This window comes from Rhinoderma darwinii, chromosome 6 (assembly GCF_050947455.1).
Source record: "Rhinoderma darwinii isolate aRhiDar2 chromosome 6, aRhiDar2.hap1, whole genome shotgun sequence".
NCBI lineage: Eukaryota > Metazoa > Chordata > Amphibia > Anura > Rhinodermatidae > Rhinoderma > Rhinoderma darwinii.
This window is the reverse complement of record NC_134692.1, coordinates 37,465,294-37,486,250: the sequence shown is the minus strand read 5'-3', so window position 1 is coordinate 37,486,250 and position 20,957 is coordinate 37,465,294. Positions and strand designations below refer to the sequence as shown.

The window sequence follows — 20,957 nt, the reverse complement described above, 5'->3', positions numbered from 1 at the left end:
ACAAGACAAATCCCAAGTGGACACATTTGCTTTTTCTTTAATAAGAAAATATTTCAGTTTGTGTTTTGACACTGGGTAAATATATACATTTATAAAAGCTAGAACTCCAGTTCTTCATTTTTTATTCCTATTACTGCACATTTAAGGAAAACCTCCATCTGGTAGAGATAGTCTCTCCAGCCAGTGCCACTCTCTACCCCCATCTTCACTGTAGTGTCGCAAACCAAAAAAATGGCGACATGGCCATCTTCTACAGGGACAAACACAATACGCACTACCAACACTGGAATATAGGAGGTGACCACCTCTTGTGGCCAGGCCTGTTCTAGGCAGCCACCCAGACTCACACCTAGCAGTCAATTGTTTAGATAAATCATTAGTCTCCATAATGTAAAATTACAATGGGAGCGTCCCTTTCCCACTTTGTATTCTGCTCTGCATCGCAACAATGACATTGCGTACTTCCGTCTTCTAGTTTATAATTACATTTGACACTGTCTGTTTATTGGCTGTCTGAATCAGTTACCATTATTGTCTTGAGACCGATGCATAGTTGAGTTGTAGGAGTCCATATTTGCATATATGTGACGAGAGTTGTGGCACAGATTTACCTGAGATATAACATAGAGGCACAAATGTCACATACAATGATCACTTCAGTCTCTTGTGCCACAAGTCAAAGCATGGTACAGCATGCAGCCTGACGTATGCCTGTCCATTGAAAGAGCACTCAAAGCAGCCATACACGGTCTCTCTTTTTGAGTTTCCCATCCCACACAGAGCGCATGGTCCCTTGGGAATGTTATTATTCAGAAGGTTAACACGAGTGTGAGTGCCTTCTCGCAGGTATGTAGTGGAAATGTCAGTCATGCTGGCAGCCTTGTCATAGTAATCAGAAAATATGTCATCAACGTACGAATCTGCGTTAGCCATGATATCCATTGTTCTTTTTCCTGTCCAAGAAAACAATCATTGGAAGGGTTACACACAGTACAAAACTACTATATGGAGAAATACTTCTGAGATATGAGCAGGGTACAGACATAAAAATGATTTCATAATGTACAACTATAAAAAAAAAAAATCTTCCATGAACTCATTTTTATTAAAGTTTTTAGCATCGTAACAGAAAAAATACACAACAAAAAAGAACAAAAAAAAAAAGAAGGTACTTGTGTAAAATTAAATTTCCTGGGAAGCGGCTCCATAGACATAACACAATGATAAGAGATGAGTGGATAGAAGTGAACGTGTAAGAGTTCCTAGATAACCTCAATAGAAAGGCAGTCGGAAGGAGTCAATACGGCCCAAGTAGACGTAGAACATGGAGAAGTAGATTGCTGAAGACAAGAAAGTGAGAGGGAGAGCGAAGGAAGAACATAAGAAGAAAAAAAGGAGGGGAGATTGAAAGGGGAAAATACGGGCAGGAAGTCTGGTACATCAAGGCCCGATCAAGAGTGAATGTATACCAACCTGAAGGTAGAACTTCCTAGCCAACCCTGCCGGGCCTGACAGAACAGCAAGCCTGCAAAGTCTTCACTCTAAGGCTACATGCACACAACCGTTTGTATTTTACGGCCCATAAACAAGGGATCCGCAAAACACTGACAGCATACGGATGGCATCCGTGTGCCGTCCGTGATTTTCACGTGCGCCAAAGACTTGAATGGGCGATACCGAGCCGCAAACACGGGCAGGAATAGGACCTGCGCTGAGTTTTGCGGCCAGGTCCCACGGTCTCCACATGGATTTGTGAAAAACACAGTAGTGTGAATGGGACCATAGAAATGAATGGGTCAGGGTGCTATCCATAAAATAAATAGATAGCACACTGACAAAAACAACGGTTGTGTGCATGTAGCATCGATTAAACTGTAGTGTCAAGCAGCAGGATTAAAGTAGATGTCCAGTTCTGGGCTTATGGTTGGTATTGGCTGTTTGGTTATGTTTTACTGTCGTATTGCTCTATTTGGCCGCACCTTTGAGCAGTGACTGCACTTTAGCCGTATTGTCTACAGGGAGTCTAAGGTAATCCGAAAACCAACTCCTTTCTCATCAGAGGCTCAGAAAAAAATTGTCATTTAAATAAATTTTTGGCATATACAATTTGCATATGTTACAGGGTGATATAAATGTAGCGGAATGATATGTATTAATTTGTATAGTATTTCCAGTTAGTGTATTTGAATCTTAAAGGGGCTGTCTTGTTGAAGATAAACCCTTGTTCAAATCAAGCCGGACCGGCTATATCTGATCGCCATGGGTCTTCTGCAACCCCCAGTGAGCAGTTGATATCGTTGGGTGATTATGCAGATGGTCATACAGTGGTCGCTGCTGGTGAAATATAGAGTTACCATTGGTCATTCAAATAAAAGGCTGGCCACGTAATACATGAATAGTTCTGGCAATGAAAAAGTAAAACTCTGTTACTGGCCCTACACTCTGGCTCATAAAGGGGGGGGGGGTCCTAAATTCATATGCCATGATAGTACTACAACAAGAATTGAAGCTTGTGTTTGGTTATTACAGTATATTAGGAAATATATGACATTTATGAAAAATCATAATATATCAAAAATAAGATAACTACCATAATTTTACATTTGGAATTACAACAAGCGGAAGAGATTCTAATAACATGCACGAAGGGCACGGAAAATCTTTGTTGCTGCCCTGTGGGTGGCAGAATACAAGAACCATATCCAAAAAAAAACCAGACATGGGGCTGTCACTATGTACTGATAAACATGGCGACTGACTCTGGTCAGTCTCAAGCAGCAATGATATTGTCATGTCAGACTCCCCTCTTACCAGTAAATAGGATGCCTGTTCGGTACAAGTTGTTCCGTATAGCGTTTAATGAAAACGATCTACTGGGCTCCTTCTCAAAACCTCCTTTTGAAGCAGATGACACACATAGTTCTGGAAAACAAGGACATATATTGTTAAGAATGATATTTCCACTCTATCATTTCTAGTGCGGCCCGTAAGGCCATCTTACAAGAATCACCAAAGCCCCCATCCTTGAAATTGTTTTTAGAAAAACTTATTTTCAGGATGGATTGGGTGGAAGCCACCCTGCATAAAGAAATGTAAACATTTTTTTCCTTATTGGAGTCGTTTATTGACACGCTACTGTCAAGGATAAAACAAGAACTCAATACATGTTTCCAGTATACCACATGGTGGCTTGAACAAACGATTGCTGGCGATCCACCGATTACTTTTTGACACCTTATTCTCATACATTATCCCTTCTTTTCCCCCCCCCCCCTCACCTCCTGATTGCTACATGTCTTAATGATATTCAATGCTCACCTATACCTTATTGATGTTCCGGATGCATATATCATAGCTGATCACAGTACTGTACTTATTCGAAACATGTTTCATTTCACTTACCTAATTTACTAAGATATCTGATTGCATATACGGTATATAAATACCTGACATTTGTACTGACTTGTAACTTATTTTCCCGATATTGTTCCCCTTTCCCATCCCCCCACTCTGTTATATTGAAGAATAGTTAAAACAAAATAAAAAGAATTCTAAAAAGAAAATAAAAAAATTAGATTTTTTTTCTTATCTGGAAACCTTACAATGAATGACCTACAGACAAATTTACATGACAAAATCTTGTAAGAGTATGCAACTTACCAAAGTGGCCATCCAAGTGAATGTACAGGTCAAAAATACTAAACGCTATGGTGGTGTGCGCAGGGAATACAATCGCTTTGTCACGCCCTTTGTGGTTTTTCTCATCAATTATGCGAAACTGAGATAAAAAAAGGAGAAGAAAATTAATTAATAAATAAACTAATGTATATCCACAGAAACAAGAAAAAAATCCCTCACTGAAAACCACATTGGAGCCAGTGAGGTACTGGGGTTTCATATGCCAGTCTTAATCTAAAGAGCATGGATTAAAGGGGGTTTTACACTGGGCGATTATCGGACAGACTAGTGTTCATATAACTCTCGTTGCCATTAATTGCCCTGTGTAAACAGGGGAACGATCAGCAGATGACCGAGCAAACGCCTGATCATCTGCTGGTCGTATCGTTTTTAAAAAGTTAAATATTATCGTTGTTGGCAGCACATCACCCTGCTGACATGATAATAATGTATGGGGACAAGTGATCAGAGTAAGGGTATGTTCACACGAGGTCATTACGTCCGTAATTGACGGACGTATTTCGGCCGCAAGTACCGGACCGAACACAGTGCAGGGAGCCGGGCTCCTAGCATCATAGTTATGTACGACGCTAGGAGTCCCTGCCTCTCTGCAGGACAACTGTCCCGTACTGTAATCATGTTTTCAATACGGGACAGTAGTTCCACGGAGAGGCAGGGACTCCTAGCATCGTACATAACTATGATGCTAGGAGCCCGGCTCCCTGCACTGAGTTCGGTCCGGGACTTCCGCCCGAAATACCCTACTCTAATGCATTCCTATGGACAGAGATTTAAAGGGACATTATCATCAGATTTTTTTTTCAATGTCTTTTAAAATTAGGTAATAAAATATTGCCATTTTCATTTTGGCCACTAGATGTCAGCATTAAAGGATATGATGACTATTCTCATTATGAGCAACAGGCAATAGCTGTATACTTGTCACGCTGATCACCTGGGCACTGCTGCAGTGCCCGCATAATCAGTAGCAGGGCAACGTCTGTAACACACAACCACAGCTTAGTTCTAACAGTCCAGATCAGAGTTTCTCTGATCTCCGCTTTGTATGCCGTGATCAACGCTGATCATGGCATACATATAGTGAGTCTGAAGGGTCAATCTCAGGGGCGATCTTAGCTTATAGTGCTGATATAAATAAATCTAACTTCTTAAAAATAGAGAACCAATGTAAGGAATTTTTTCCCGTTAGAAATTGATGGCATTTTGATAGGATAAGTCATCAATACGACCCACAACAATCTCAAGAACGAAGAGAATGTGGCCTCATTGGCCTTATATTTAACCATGCATTGTGCAAAATATTGAAGTTCAAGAGATGTGTCTGTGATGCAGTTTCTACACCGTGCCTATGCGGGAGCCATGCTATTTCAGAGAAAAGCCAAAGCAGTCATAGCGGCGCCGGATGATACAAAAATTGTACGTCAAGCCACATTGAATACCACACGGTGTCGGACTGCATGACTAAGAAATGTCACTAAATGCAATATGGAAGATTTCTAACTATAGCCTGGAAGGTGTTTTTGACAATTAATATCACTCCCATTATCCTCTGCCCTTATAACCCCATGCAGATGATGAGACTAATCTCAAGCGGCTTCATGGACACTTATGACGCTGAGCCGGTCAATGTCTTATATTCAGTCTTGCCACTCACCGTCGCTCAGGAGCCCAAGGTCTTAGTCAGCCCCTGGTTCTGTCCATAGAGTCCTTCAAACTTAAAAACCGGGGACATAAGAAAGTGTTGGGTCTATAGACTTACTCTCATGGCTTCTCCTCGCATGCCAGCATGGACGGATAAAGAACACTGGCGGGTTGTCCGGATGCTCTCCATGACCACACATAGGATTTCCTTCCCATTTTCTCTTGATTGCCGAACTAAACAATGATCCAAGTCAATAGTTCTAAGAAGAAGAAGAAGAATGAGCTTAGAGACAAATACATTTATCCTAACTTTTTTTCGTTTATTACTACTAGAAAAATAATCTAATGTGATGTCATCATGAGGGTATGATGCAGAGGTTGGAGAAAGAGACTGACGGATGGACTTTTTCTAACTAAACTGAGACTATATATAAAAAATCATCTGGAGGTCTATGGATGGAGAAGACAGAATTCATGTGGTGAATACGTGGTTGAAAAAGTGCAGTTCTTTATGTAGATTTGCAAATGACAATAAAAGGAACACTCTAGGCAAAACAAATACACTGTTTTATGTCTAATGTAGGGCCTGAGGGGGTGGGGCATGACACAAGGATTCCTGCCTTGGTGGTCTTTGAATCGTAGCATTATGCAGCGGCTTCTCAGGACTTGCGCAGGGCATAACACAGTGTATAAACTTTTCCCGGAGTGTTCCTTTAAGTACCATGAAAATGGCCAATGAGACATTTGCTCAACCCCGAACCTCTGCTGTGCTAGCGGCACCAACAACAGAGCAGGGGTGAAAAAAACGGATTATATTACAACATGTAAATCTCTTTTAAATGATAGTGAACGCCTTTAACCATCAAGTGCTCATCAGCAAGCTCTTACATGCCGCATGGGGCAGAAAAATGAAACTGTGGGGGAATATATTAAGACTGACGTTTCAAATGGCGGTCTTAAACTAATTTACTTTGGCGGAAAAAGCGGCAAATTTATTAAGAGGCGCACATCTCTTAAAACATTTGGCGCATCTTTGGCTGTCCGTGCAACAGAAATGCAAATCTATGCCTGCTCTGAGCAGGTGTAGTTTTGCTCCATCATTTACGGCAGTTTCTGGCATAAATGATGGTAAATCTGTCATTCCGGAGGAAGTCCTGTCTCCTACAGCTAAACCTGACTCTTTTATATTACCTGTGTCTAGAATTAGTCTCAATACACAAAAGGAGATTTATTAAGAAACAAGCAGGATTAATTTTTGGCTGTCCGTGCGCCACTAAATGAAATCTACGGCAGCCAGGAGCTGGCGTAGATTTCCGCTATCATTTCCGCCAATTTGTGCCATAAATTATAGTAAATATAGCAGGCAGTGGTGGCGATGCCCCCTTCCACTAAGCTCAGAGACGAGAGCAGCTGAAACGATTTAAAAGTCCAAATTTTTGCGACTTTTGGGCCGTTTGCAACTTTTCTACAATAGAAAACTCTCATAAAAACGTTTTTTAAGTTCCCCCATAGACTTCTGCCTTTAATCTAAAAGCTAAGATTCCTTAGAAAATGTTATTTTATAGAGAAATAATGCATAATACAGCTAAACTATATTGACTTTAGTATCTGGAAAATAGTTAATTCTCTCTCTCTCAGATTAATCTGTAGTTCATTAATTTCTACAGCAGGGGTCACTACTGCTACAATAACACCAAGGTAAAGCTATGGATTTTAAGGGGGAGTTCACACAGAGTTTTTGGACGCTGAAACCGTGCCGCAAAACGCGCCAAAAAACAGCCGAAAATGCCTACCATTGATTTCAAGAAGAAGAAGGAATATGTCCTATCTTCGGGCGTTTACGCCTCTGACCGCTCATTGATATCAATGGGAGGCAGAGAAAGCGTATTTTGCTGCATTTTATGCCCGCGCCGCTCAATGGCCACAGGCGAAAAACGCAGCGAAAATCGGCGTGCAGGGAGAGGAAAATCTGCCTCAAAATTCCAAACGGAATTTTGAGGCAGATTTTCCGCCTGCAAAAAACTCAGTGTTAACCTCGAATTACGTCCGAAAATACGGCTCCAATGCGCCGGCAAACATCTGCCCATTTATTTGAATGGGCATTACGATGTTCTGTGCCAACGGTCATTTTTTTCGTAAAAAAGACGCCTGTGTCAAAGAGGTGCCTGTCACTTCTTGGGACGTAATTGGAGTCGTTTTCCATTGACTCCATAGAAAAACAGCTCCAATTACGTGCGTAAGGAGGACGCTGCGAAAAACGCCTGCACTTGCCTTTACGTCTGAAATTCCTGAGCTGTTTTCTCCTGAAATCAGCTCCGTAATTTCAGGCGTATCGGACATGTACGTGTGAACATACCCTAAGGGTTACTGCCATTTTATAATGGCATATTGCTAGGATATGCCATCATTTTAAGCTTGTATGGGTCCGACCTCTGGGAACCCCCCACGTTCCTAAGGGCCTGTTCACATCACCGTTCATTTCCGTTCCGGGGTTCCGTCGGAGGGTTCCGTCGGGTGAACCCCGCAACGGAAAGTGAAACTGACAGCACAGCTTCCGTTTCAGTCACCATTGATCTCAATGGTGACGGAAACCTTGCTAATGCTTTCTGTTCGTCACCATTCCGGTTGGTTTCCGGTTTTCCGACGGAATCAATAGCGGAGTCGACTACGCTATTGGTTTGAGATCAATGGTGACTGAAACGGAAGCTGTGCTGTCAGTTTCACTTTCCGTTGCGGGGTTCACCCGACGGAACCCTCCGACGGAATCCCGGAACGGAAATGAACGGTGATGTGAACAGGCCCTAAGAATGAAGAATTAAACAACACAAAATTAAATTTAAAAAAATCAACAGTAAGTATACGTTTCTGAGTCATTGTCTTCGGTCAAGCTAAAAAATTATTTTCAAGCTAACTAAAGTAAATCTTAGGCTATGTTCACACGCTTAGCAAAAACCGTCTGGAAATACGGAGCTGTTTTCAAGGGAAAACAGCTCCTGATTTTCAGCCGTTTTTTAATTAACTGGTGTTTTTCGTTTTTTACGGCTGTTTTTGGAGCTGTTTTTCTATAGAGTCAATGAAAAACGGCTCCAAAAACGGCTCAAGAAGTGACATGGACTTCTTTTTCGCTGGCGTTTTTTAATGCGGCCATTTTTCATAACGCGTAAAAAAACAACCCGTTGGAACAGAACACCGTTTTTCCCATTGAAATCAATGGGCAGATGTTTGGAGGCGTTCTGCTTCCGATTTTCGCGAAAAACTGCCAAATATAAGCCGTGTGAACATACCCTAATGGTGATATGGAGTGAGGGCAGGTATCACTTAATAATAAGGCTGACTTCGTGGTCATATTGGTTTCCACCTGGCTGTCCAATAAAGAGAAATAACAAAAACTGATGATCAGAATTTTCAATAACAGCGACAGAAGTGGAAAAATCATTGACTTGTGATTATCAGTGACTTTTTCTAGCGTCTCTGCACATTAGTTTTTTGGCATTTCGTGAGACTGGGACTCTACTAGCCGTCCTGTGCTGTGGCTTCTATTGACCTATTGCTCCAGGACGGACATCTATACTTAGCAGTCGATTTGAAACAATATCTTTGGTGAGCATGTGATATTTATATACTACTAGGACGGAATATATGGCCTGGATTCTACAACTAGAACAGACAAGGTACATTGTTATATCTCATCTAAGAAGAACTGTGGTTTTAAATGCTAACAGGATACACTATTTGACCAAAAGTATGTGGACACCGGACCATCACACCTATATGAGATATTTGGACATCCCATGGCCGTTACTATGGAGTTGGGTCCCCTTTTGTGACTAACAGCCTCCACTCTTCTGGGAAGGCTTTCCACAAGATTTTGGAGTGTGTCTGTGGGATTTTGTCCATTGAGCCAAAAGAGCATTTATGAGATCAGGCATTGAGGTTGGATGAGAAGGTCTGGTTCAAAGTAGGCACTCCAATGCATCCCAAAGTGTTCAGAGGGGGTGAGGTCAGGGCTCCGTGACGCCACTAGACTTCCTCCACACCAAACTCACCCAACCATGTCATTATGGACCTTGCTTACACTGGGGCACAATCATATAATAAATATATATCTCCCAGAGCAAATAACACTTTGGCTAGGGGATTCAAAGCACTGTACCTCACCTCCAAAAATATTAAATGGTAACAAATAGAAACTCCACAGCATCATTTGTAGACATACGGCTCTGTTCACATTTGCGTTGGGGTCCAGTTCTGACGTTCCGTCGGAGGCTTCCATCAGAACAGGACCCTGAGCAGATATAAACTGACCAGAAGTTTCCGTCTCCATCACCATTGATTTCAAAGGTGACTGAGCCGGTGCCCCTGGTTTCCGTTTGTCTCTTTTGTGCACCAGATCAGTTGTTTTGCCGGTAGCAATAGCATAGTCGACTACGCTATTGCTTCCGGCAAAATGGCGCAATACCCCATTTGTGGTCATAAACTGCTGTTTGGGCACACAGTAGGGCTCAGAAGGGAAGGAGCGCCATTTGGCTTTTGGAGTCCAGACTTTGTTGGATTGGTTTCTGGGCGCTATGTCGCATTTGCAAAGCCCCTGTGAGACCAAAACAGTGGAAACCCCCCAGAAGTGACCCCATTTTGGAAACTACACTAACTCCCCTTCCTGGTTCCCTAATTTTAGGGCCTTGATAATTCACCTTTTTAAACTGAAGAAATTTTCCCCTTGGGCACAACTGCATGTTTTTCTTTCCTGACATATTGGAGCCTTAAAGTTTAGCTAAATGTTTGACAAACTTTTGACATGTCAGAGGGAGGCGTTTTCAGACAGTTTTTGCCACGTTTTCCGACACGGTTTCCGCGTAAAAAAAAACTGTGTGAACAGGGCCTAAAGTTTCTTGTGTCTTATTTATTAGTATTTATGTTTGCTTTATGGCACCTGTGAACCCATGTATTTTTAATTGGAAAATGTGTTAAGGAAGGGGGGACCTCATATGTATGGCGTTTGTGCTGTATCTACCCCATTGTGTAAAGGTTGGTGCGTATAAACATCTGTGCTGAGACACATTCACATATAATATTATACCTGGAAATCAGCTCCTTGAGCAGTGTTGGGACTTCCACTTCGTGTTTGGTTACGATGCCAAAGGAAGCTTTTACTGCAACAGAATCAGACCCATAAATATTCATCCCAACATCATTCATGATCTGATTCCCATGTCTCCTATTTAAAGACACATCCGATTTATCTTCATAATTCAGAAGCTGATAAGAACTGACACCTGGAAAAAAACAAAACATGATTTAAAAAAATAAAAGTTGTGCACACAGATCTGGTATATTTTATCCTTGTAGTAATACAAACAGGGGTATATGGTGGCAGACAACTTCCCATATCTATAGTGAAATGTATAGCGCAGCTGAATCGTTGTGTAGGAGCCTGGCCTAACCTGGTCACACATGGATGATGATGATGACGTACACGTGTCATCATTGTCAGTGCTGTGAACGCTTGTGTATGCACGTCACCATCACAATGTGACTACTTGCCTGTCAACACGTCCGTGCATTTGAACCCCAGAAGATGAGATGCTATGGAGCTCACAACCAGGGATGCCCTGGTTTTATACTGTGTCAACCTACCGATTAAGACTTGAAGTTCTTTACTATCAGGATAATCTCTATTAATCCATCATGGGTTTATTTTTGTCACTTGCCGTATTATCAAGGATTGCCGAACCTTCATATGCCAGATTTACAGACAGCGCACTGGGCCCGCAAGAGAGGTAGCCACTGTTAGGGTATGTTCACACGCACTAATTACGGACGTAATTCGGGCATTTTTGCCCCGAATTACGTCCGAAAATAGTGCCCCAATAGCGCTGACAAACATCTGCCCATTGAAAGCAATGGGCAGACGTTTGTCTGTTCACACGAGGCGTAATCTACGCGCCGCTGTCAAATGACGGCGCGTAAATAGACGCCCGCGTCAAAGAAGTGACCTGTCACTTCTTTGGCCGTAATTGGAGCCGTTATTCATTGACTCCAATGAATAGCAGAGCCAATTACGTCCGTAATGGACGCGGCGTTCAAGCGCCTGCACATGCCGTTACGGCTGAAATTACGGGGATGTTTTCAGGCTGAAACATCCCCGTAATTTCAGCCGTTACGGACGCCCTCGTGTGAACATACCCTTATGGGTCCCTTTCTATAACGTCCATATGCCTGAATAGGGCATATGGACAGGAGCTGTCTAGATGGGACTACCCCTTAAGGGCATGTTCACACGTGGCGGATTTCCTCCGCAACTGTCCGCATCAATGCCGCACAGAATCTGCGTTGCAGATTCTGCTGCGGATCTGCACAAAATGTGCAGTAAATTGATGCGGACTAGCTGCTGCGGACTGTGGGAAAAGTACTTCCCTTCTCCCTATCAGTGCAGGATAGAGAGAAGGGACAGCACTTTCCCTTGTGAAAGTCAAAGAAATTCATACTTACCGGCCGTTGTCTTGGTGACGCGTCCCTCCTTCGGCATCCAGCCCGACCTCCCTGGATGACGCGGCAGTCCATGTGACCGCTGCAGCCTGTTATTGGCCTGTGATTGGCTGCAGCCGTCACTTAGACTGAAACGTCATCCTGGGAGGCCGGACTGGAGACAGAAGCAGGGAGTTCTCGGTAAGTATGAACTTCTATTTTTTTTGACAGGTTGCTCTATATTGGGATCGGTAGTCACTGTCCCGGGTGCAGAAACAGTTACTGCCGATCGCTTAACTCTTTCAGCACCCTGGACAGTGACTATTTACAGACGTCTCCTAGCAACGCTCCCGTCATTACGGGAGCCCCATTGACTTCCTCAGTCTGGCTGTAGACCTAGAAATACATAGGTCCAGCCAGAATGAAGAAATGTCAAGTTAAAAAAGCAAAACGCATCCGCAGCACACATAACATGTGCATGACAGCTGCGGACTTCATTGCGGAAATTAGAATCTCCATTGAAGTCAATGGAGAAATTCCGCAATGAGTCCGCAAACAGTCCGCCACACCTCCGCAACAGACAGAGCATGCTGCGGACACCAAATTCCGCTCCGCAGCCTATGCTCCGCAGCGGAATTTTACGCATCGTCTAAACGAACACTGCTAAATTAAAGTGGAAGTCAATGGAGAAACGGCTCCGCTGCGGATTAACGCTGCGGAGTGTCCGCAGCGGAATTTAAGTGAAATTCTGCCACGTGTGAACCCAGCCTTAAATTCTTTTGGTTGCTATATGTAGATTTGCCTTAGCAACAGACTACAAACTGTTTTTTTTCTGCATATTACTAATGCTAACAAAGCGTTGTCAGGTGTAGTCTGTGGCTAAGGGGCAAGTAAAGGACTAAATAACATGAAAAAAACCTCAGTAAGACTAAGGCCTCATGCACACAAACGTGTTTTTGCATCCGCAATTCATCTGCAAAAATGCGGATGAATTGCAGACCCATTTATTTCTATGGGCCCATGAACACGACCGTTGTTTACACGGTCCGTGCATTGGCCGGGAGCCCGGACCGCATTTGCGGTCTGGGCTCACTGAAATCAATGTGTGCACGGTCCGTGATGTGAGGACGGCCCGCGGATGATACTCCGTTCATGCCGTAATTACGGGCTACGGTCGTGTGCATGAGGCCTTAATCTATGATTGAAAGCGTAGGTTTACTTTTAGGCCTCCTTCACCCAGACTCTTTTTATTTTTCCAACGTTTTAAAACAAATGTAAATTTCAATGTGTTTTTAGGTGGCATTTTTTATTTTGTGACATCTTGTGATCTTTTTTCCTTGCGTTTTTGAAGTTCTATAAAGAAGCCTATGGAAAAAAAAAAAAGTCATAGCTAGAATATGCTGCGTTTTTATAAAAACACCACTGACCCCAAAAACACAACAAAAAATGGCAAAAAAAAAAACTGAAAAAACTGTGTATGCTGGTTTTCGTATATTTTATTATAGACTTTAAAAAGTAACATCTGGCCACAGTGTTTTTGAACAAAACAAAACTATTGTAGCGAAAAACAGCACCAAATACACGGGTAATCGCTGTGTGTGAATCCAGTCTTAGTGACGCTATGCTTTTGTGCTAGCAAACTGAATATACAGCAATGTCTATTATCTGGCCCATTAGCGAACATTGGGGCCCTCGTGCAGAAAAACGGCTGTAACAAAAATCACTTTTGCCTATAACCACCCAGAAAACAAAAAAGCTGTGATCTGATTGGTTACTAAAAGTATTATAGTGCCTGTGTTACAACAGCTTGTGCCTGCTCCACCATAGGTGTAAAAACAAATCCAACAATACGACTTCCAGATTAGAAATTTACACAAGTCAGTAAGGAGTCCAGGTTTCCCCTTGTGGTGCAGGCAGGGGCGTAGCTAAAGGCTCATGGTCCCTGGTGTAAAAGTTCAGCTTGGGCCCCCCCCTTCCCCGCAACTTCTCTTTATGGCCGATGTCTGTGGCCCACCTGTAAATTACAGCTGCATCGCTGGGTTTCTTAAGTGACCCATTGATCCAGCATTAGCAGCCAGAGGCGTTGCAACGGTCAGAAAAGATCATGGACACAAACTCAAAGACATATACTTTGTACCGCCCCCCCATACCTCTAAATAATGCAGCCCCCAATAAGTGTCAAATACCAGTTCTACACAGTGAATAGTGAGCATACTACAGTTACATCCAATAACTTACATGTGACGTCTTCTCTTTCCCTTCTCTTCTCAACTTCTTTCAAGTTCCAGTCATGACTCGTTTTTGCGCACACACTTCCTATTCTGTTGCTACCCGCAGTGCTTCTACAGAGTTAGGCTATGTTCACACATGGCGGATACTTTGTGGCACAGAGAATTCCAGACGAAAAACTGCACCAAATTGTGGTGCAGTTTTTCGTCCGGAATGTCTGCTGCGGAAAATTGCACATAAAAAAGCCATACTTTTGAATAGCCATGGAGACGCGTCCCTCTGCCGTCCTGCAGGCTGGCCGCCTGGTATGACATTTTATCCCATATGACCGCTGCAGCCTCTGATTGGCTGCAGCGGTCACATGGGATGTCCCAGGAGGCCGACCTAGATGAAGAAACACATAATTCTGGGTAAGTTGAATTGCTGCTTTTCCGGCGCAAAAAAAACACAACATCTGCTATTTGTTGCAGGTTTTACATCCCCATTGAATTCAATGGGGAAAACCCGCAAAAAAACAAAAAAAACAATTGACATGCTGCGGATTAAAAAGGTACATTTCTGAGCAGATTTTCCCACTCGTCATTTATGCAGCGTGTGGATGAGATGAGATTAAATCTCATCCACTTTGCTGCTACTGTATTAACCTGCGGATTTTTTGCAAAAAAAATCAGTTACGGAAAATCTGCAGTATCTACGCTACGTGTGAACTTACCCTTAAAATATTCCTTTTTTGCCCCAAAGTAATAATCCGCTCTATGCCCCCAAAGTAATAATACCCCCTGCAGTCTGCTGAGACAGACCGAGAGGTCCGCTGCCGCCCGCCTTTTATCATAACATGTTTTTATTGGCAGTGTCTATATTGCATATATATCTAAATATAAAGTATTTCCAGTTCTTTGTCTGTTCCCAGTTGGTTGGCGGGCAATCCTTGTAGGCCAGCACAGCAAACACAGTTTGTACTTCTATACCAGCTTAAAGGAGTTTTCTCATCTTGGACAATTATGGCATATCCACCTCTGGGACCTGCACCTATCTCTAGAACGGTGCCCCCTAAACCCCGTTCTAGCTTACACGGCTCTCCTGGCCACATCCTGGTTAGGTGGTCGGGAGTTACGGAAACAGCCGAGCTCACTGAGCTACGTGGTTTCTGTAACTCCCATAGAAGTGAATGGGAGTTACAGAAACAGCGTAGCACAACGAGCTATGCTGTTTCCGTAGCTACCCAGTTCTGGAAATAGCGTAGATCTCCGTGCTACGTTGTTTTCAGTAACTCCCATTCACTTCTATGGGAGTTACGGAAACAACGTAGCTCAGCGAGCACTCGGCTGTTTCCGTAAATCTCGACCACCTAAACAGGATGTGGCCTGGAGGCAGCGGAGTCGAGTAAGCTAGAATGGGGTGTAGGGGGCCCCGTTCTATAGATAGGTGCAGGTCCCAGAGGTGGAACCCGCATCTATCAGACTTTTACGGCATATCATTTGTCCAAGATGGGAATCCTCTTTAACAGGCACTATTTTACGATTTGTCAGTTTGTATTTTTCATGGGAAGTGAACTTTGAAGTGATAACTACAATACTGTGAGCGAGCACTGAGCTATAATACTGTGAGCGTGCACTGAGCTATGCACAGCAGAATACATTATATATAGAGATGTAAATATCTCTGCACACTCCAGAAGAAAGGAATCAGAGTTTTTCTTTTCACTTTCCCTGGCAAGTGCAGGGAAGATAAGACAGGACGGCAGGGTGCTTGCGGGGGACAGAGCAGTCCTAGTCTTATCTGATGCTAATTAGCAGCTCAGATTACAGTGTCCTGAGAGTTTTGCAGGTCAGTGGTGCTATCAGTGAAAATTATTAATGGGGTTGTCTAGGCACGGGGCGGTTTTTCATACTGATGACCTCTATCCACAAGATAGGTCATCCGTATATGATCGTTGCTGAAGCTCTGCTCCTATTCAAGTGAATCAGTATAAAAAACTGCCCCCTGCCTGGACAACTTCTTTAACATTGAGGAGGGCCCTGTTCACAGGCCGAAAAACGCGTCCAAAACGCTTGATTTAAGCTTCCCATTGACAACAATGGGAAGGCGCGCTGTTAGTGCATATGACGCTTTTTTTACGTGCGTGTTTAAAACGTGTCGTGTAAAAAATTAAGCATCAGGTCAATTCTTAGGCACCTAAAATGCACGAAAAACGCACCCAATTCCCATAGTCAAGCACGCACAAAACGTGTCAAAAACTGCAACGAAAACGTGTAAAAAGCGCCTGAAGTTTAAAAAGCGCTTCACAAAGACGCTTGCGTTTCTGACACGTTTACACGTCAGGTTTTTTTAGCGTCGTGTAAACAAGGCCCTATAAAGACATATTACTTCTCACAGCTGTAAGTTTTCTACAGTGTATCCAGTCTAGTCAACCCTATGTCAGCTGAACAGCCTGGACGATATGTTGTACCTACACTGATACATTGTAGCAAACACTCAGAACAGCTGTTGTAATGTTTATCTTACAAAGAATACCATTTTAGAAAATTGTGAGAAGCATTAGGTCTGTACAGAATTTCATCCTCCGGCTTTAAACACAAATAGTTCCATTCACTGACAGCAACAGAGATCTTTAAATATGGTGAAGAATTAAGGTACAAACTATATTAGAAAGCAGTATTAGTTTATAGCGTTCTTTACATAAGACCCGGACAACCCCTTTAAGCCACTGGGTCAACAGAGAAAGGAAACTTACCTGCTGGGACACCAAAGAAACAACTGAGCAACACTAGGTCACAAGTGAGTGGACACTCAAACACGGTTCACCTATAAAATCAGCAAGACAGCACCAACTAACATGGCAAAATAAAGGATCACGTTCAACTAAAGTACCATTGGGAATTACCTGCAGAAATTTCCTTATCTCCATTAAGAATATCCTTGAGTGTAAAAGGGGTTGAGATGAATTTGTACTTGCGGGAAAACAAGCAGCGTTTCTTCTTTATTACAAGGCTCAGCGGCTGGTATTTGTCTGCTTCACTAAGGTTGGGCACGGGTATAAGCCTCCCGCCATCACCGACTTGTTTAACAAAGTTCTTTGTAGCAGCAGCAAACATAGTAAAAAGATATCTTTCTCCTCGCCGGGTGGTCTTCAGTCACGCTATACGTAGTTGGCTGAAAATTGAAATAAATGTACTCATTTTGAGTGTAGGTCGCAGCATCCTAGGCCGATGATGCATACAGCATATGTTGTGTTGTTTCCAACATCTCATGTACCCTCATTGACTCCTATTACACAAGTCAATGAATAATTGAAGGTGTAACGTGATAGGGGCCTTTGTTGTGTTCCTGGTAACACACTGTACATGTTCCATGTCGTGAAGCACAAAAGTTCTCAACTTCAAAAAATATGAAGTTGATTTAGCTATTTTTTCATTTCACTGCGAGACAATGATTTATTCTGTATAGCGTCGTCTTCCATGAAACTACAAAGTAAAGAAAAAATCCTGGTAAGGCCCCATTCACATCGCGTTTGTGCTATCCAACGGGCGTATATGTTTTTTTTATAAAAACGTGGACCATTGAAAACATATACAAACGTGTACCTTTTTCTGTTTACGTCTGTGTTTTTTATAGCGTGTAGGTTTAGCGTACGCTCATACGTCGGTATACGTTTCTGTCTGTTTTTTTACCTAAAAAAAGTATACGTTTTTTTTATTTTTTTAAAGTGAACACTGAAAAAAAACGGACAGATTTACTGTATGTAAACGGATACAAACGTATAGCATTACGTTTGCATACGTCATCCATTGGGATCAATGCTAAAAAAAGTTACATCGTGTATACGTTTTTTTGAAGTACAGAATAGCGTAGCAGACCCGCTTTTCAGTACTTTCAAAAAACAGTATCCCAACATAAACCATGACAAACATAAACCAAACGGATGCTATTTTGGTCTACGTTTGACACATTATAGTCTATGTATACGCCGAGCTATACGTTTCAATACTTTTTTTAGTGTTTAAAAACGTATGCGCCCGGCGGATAGCACAAATGCGATGTGCATGGGGCCTTATGCTTATAAACTTACCTAAAAACAAAGAATTTCTAGTGTAAGGCCTCATTTACACGAGCGTGTGCGTTTTGCGCGCGTAAAACACACTGCGTATTGCGCGCGTTGCGATTGCGTTTTCCATGCGTATACGCAGCATTGTTGCGTTTTTAACGCGCGCATGACCAGCGTTTAAAACGCGCGTAAAAAACGCAGAGGTCGTTATTGCGAGGCCAGCCTACAAATAGGCCTGCTGGCCCAACCCCTGCTTGCTGGGAAAAGAGGTTTTGCGCCTTAATTGCAGCCTCTGCAGAAACCCCAGTGTGTGTTTCACCAGTTGAGACGTTTTTGAATTTGCAAGGCAGTTATGCCTTCTCAGTCGCTGGCACGTTGTGCTTCTTGCGTGGATGAGTTTGCGTCGTTTTGGGGAAGGCCGACCCATGCTGCAGCACCAGTCGCATTTGGGTTCATCCACTTGTGGCCCAACGAAACTCCAAAGGGCATTTTCATACTCTGTATGAGGACTTACTTTACCCCGATAAATTTAGAGCATTCTGCCGCTTGTCTGTGGCCACATTTGATCTTCTGCTTGTGCAGATTCGCCCTGGAATCACCTACCAGAATACCAACATGAGACGCTACATTTCCCCAGAGGAACGCCTGCTTGTGACCTTGTGGTATGTGTGCACTTGCAATTACTTGTTCAATGACGCTGTCTGTTTTACAAGTCCCCCCTAACATGTGTTGTTGATTGCTTTTGTTTTCTCTTGGCTTTTTAGATTTCTGGCCACAGACAATAGTTACCATTCGTTACATTTCTAATTTCTTTTGGGAGTGACCACCATTTCCTTCATTGTCACATCCACCTGTGTTGTGCTGTGGCAGAGATTAAAGCCCACGGTCATGCCTCAGCCCACGACAGAACAGTGGCTACAAATTTCGCAAGGATTTCTTCGAGCAACTCAATTTCCTAACTGTATTGGTGCCCTAGACGGCAAACACATTCGGGTGAAGAAGCCCCCACGCAGTGGCTCGCGATACTATAACTATATATTGGTATTGTTGGCCTTGGCGGAAACAAATGATTATTTCACTATTGTTGACATCGGCTCGTATGGAAGCTCTGCAGATGCCCGCATATTCCGTTCATCAAGAATGGGGAAGCGACTTTTGAATAATCGACTGGCGGTGCCGGAACCTACCATCCTCCCTGGCTCCAGCGGACCCCCAATCCCATATGTCATCGTTGTAGATGAGGGGTTTGCCCTGACAAGGCAAGTCATGCAGCCTTTTGCAAGAAGGGGCTTGGATGAGCGTCGCCGCATGTTCAATGTCCGCCTAGGCCGAGCTCGCAGACGTGTGGAATGTGCCTTTGGCATTATGGCGAACAGGTGGCGGGTCTTTCTGTCGACAATGCAATTGTCCATGCAGAATGTGACACGTGTCATACAAGCGTGTGTAGTTCTGCATAACTTCTGCCGCATTCATGATGCAACGTTTGATGCAGAATATATACTAACACATGCACCCACCAGCAACACTGTCCCTGCTATTCCTCTCGGGCGATCTCTCACATCCGGACTTCGAGTGCGGGATAGTTTGGCGGCATATTTTGAGAGCCCATCAGGAGCCGCACGATGGGGGCGTGATGTCATTTGAAGGGTTGGCTATTTTTTGGAGTTTTCAGAACACAGGTCCCAAGTGGCCAGTGTTTGTTGTTTTAGGTTATGTTCGTGTAGGGTCAAGGACTCGCAATACATGAGGACCCTTGACGTGGGTTGCGAGCTTACATCTGTTGGGGTTTGATCAGCCCATTTGCCATTCCTGAACCTGTTTTCATGAGATTGAATGATGGTCGGCCAAAAGTTAGGCGACTCCAATTGCGACTGTCCTTAGTGTGCCTAGTCACATGACAGCACGCAAACTTTCACATCGCTTGCAAACAATGGCAAACCCCTATAGATGAACTAATACCTCATAACACGTGTGCATGAATTTGGACCCAAGCACAGCAGTGTGTGAGTGTACAGTCAAAATACATTTGTGGCAAGCATTGCGTGGAGGGGTGTGAAGTAAAAACACCACGCAATTGAAACTGTGAACAACCTTGTTTATCTGTTTTCACTTCACAGTAAACACGGGGTGCAAAGGAACACAACTAGTCAACAAAATATAAACACCAACATGGTGGAAAAACGTAAGAGGGCAGATTTTACAGCCCTTAAATACTCTGCCTTGCTACGCCCAGCACACTAACACTTTCACAGGTGCTGGTAGTGGTGGCCCGGGGAGGAGTATGCGTGCATTTCAGCACCACTATGCTGGCCATGGAGCTGCTGAGGATGTTCCTCTCCAGCATAGTGGTGCTGATGATGCCCCTGGTAACTTGGGGCAGGGAAAGGGGGAGCCATGGGTCGCAAATACGGGTGAGGGAGTGCGCTAGGGGTGGGTGGGTGGTATGGGGCTGGCAAATTAGCCGTGGTGCTTGCCAGGGCAAATCCGCGCCACTGCTCGATCGCTGTGAAGCAGTGGTGCGGATTGTGGGGGGGGTGTGGACGAGTCAATCAGCGTTATGATAGCCGCGTGTAGGCGGGCCATACGATCCTCGGGGACCCTCCGTAGCAGAGGAACAATTCCCCGGGCGAAGAAGTCCTGCCCGTCCTCGTCCGCCGCTCGCTGAAGGTACTCCAGTACCCGCGTATCCACCTGTGCCGCGGCGGCTGGCTGCTGAGCTCGTCGGCGTCGTGTTGTGGGTCGCGGGGGGCGCTCCTCAGGCGGAGAGGCTACGGTACGGGCCGACTCTACAGGGGCGGGGTCCAGGGGTGTAGGCTCCGGGCTAAGGGGCAGCTCTTGACCAGCGGGAGGTTGCGGCCGTGACTCGGGCAGGTCAGTG

General features: G+C 43.9%; 1 protein-coding gene across 2 annotated transcripts; it reads right to left on the bottom strand.

Moving 5' to 3' along the window:
* Positions 1–227: 227 nt before the first annotated feature.
* On the bottom strand, positions 228–17,129 carry PJVK (pejvakin). 2 transcript variants are annotated; one of them, XM_075831149.1, is made up of 6 exons: positions 16,919–17,129; positions 10,418–10,613; positions 5,459–5,600; positions 3,661–3,778; positions 2,812–2,922; positions 228–953 (listed from the first exon to the last, which is right to left on the bottom strand). In XM_075831149.1, the coding sequence occupies exons 1-6, from the start codon at positions 17,127–17,129 to the stop codon at positions 652–654; spliced, it is 1,080 nt and encodes a 359-aa protein (XP_075687264.1). In that variant the 3' UTR covers positions 228–651. The 2 variants fall into 2 exon arrangements, with proteins under 2 accessions (XP_075687264.1, XP_075687265.1); XM_075831150.1 differs by having other exon boundaries at positions 2,827–2,922.
* Positions 17,130–20,957: the final 3,828 nt, after the last annotated feature.

Coding starts and splice junctions, on each gene's coding strand:
- PJVK (XM_075831149.1), bottom strand. CDS start 17,129: ATGTTTGCTGCTGCTACAAAGAACTTTGTTAAACAAGTCGGTGATGGC. Junction 5,601..10,417: donor CTCAAGGAGCTGATTTCCAG/GTATAATATTAT, acceptor TCTTCTTCTTAG/AACTATTGACTTGGATCATT. Junction 2,923..3,660: donor TCACTTGGATGGCCACTTTG/GTAAGTTGCATA, acceptor CTTGTTTTCCAG/AACTATGTGTGTCATCTGCT.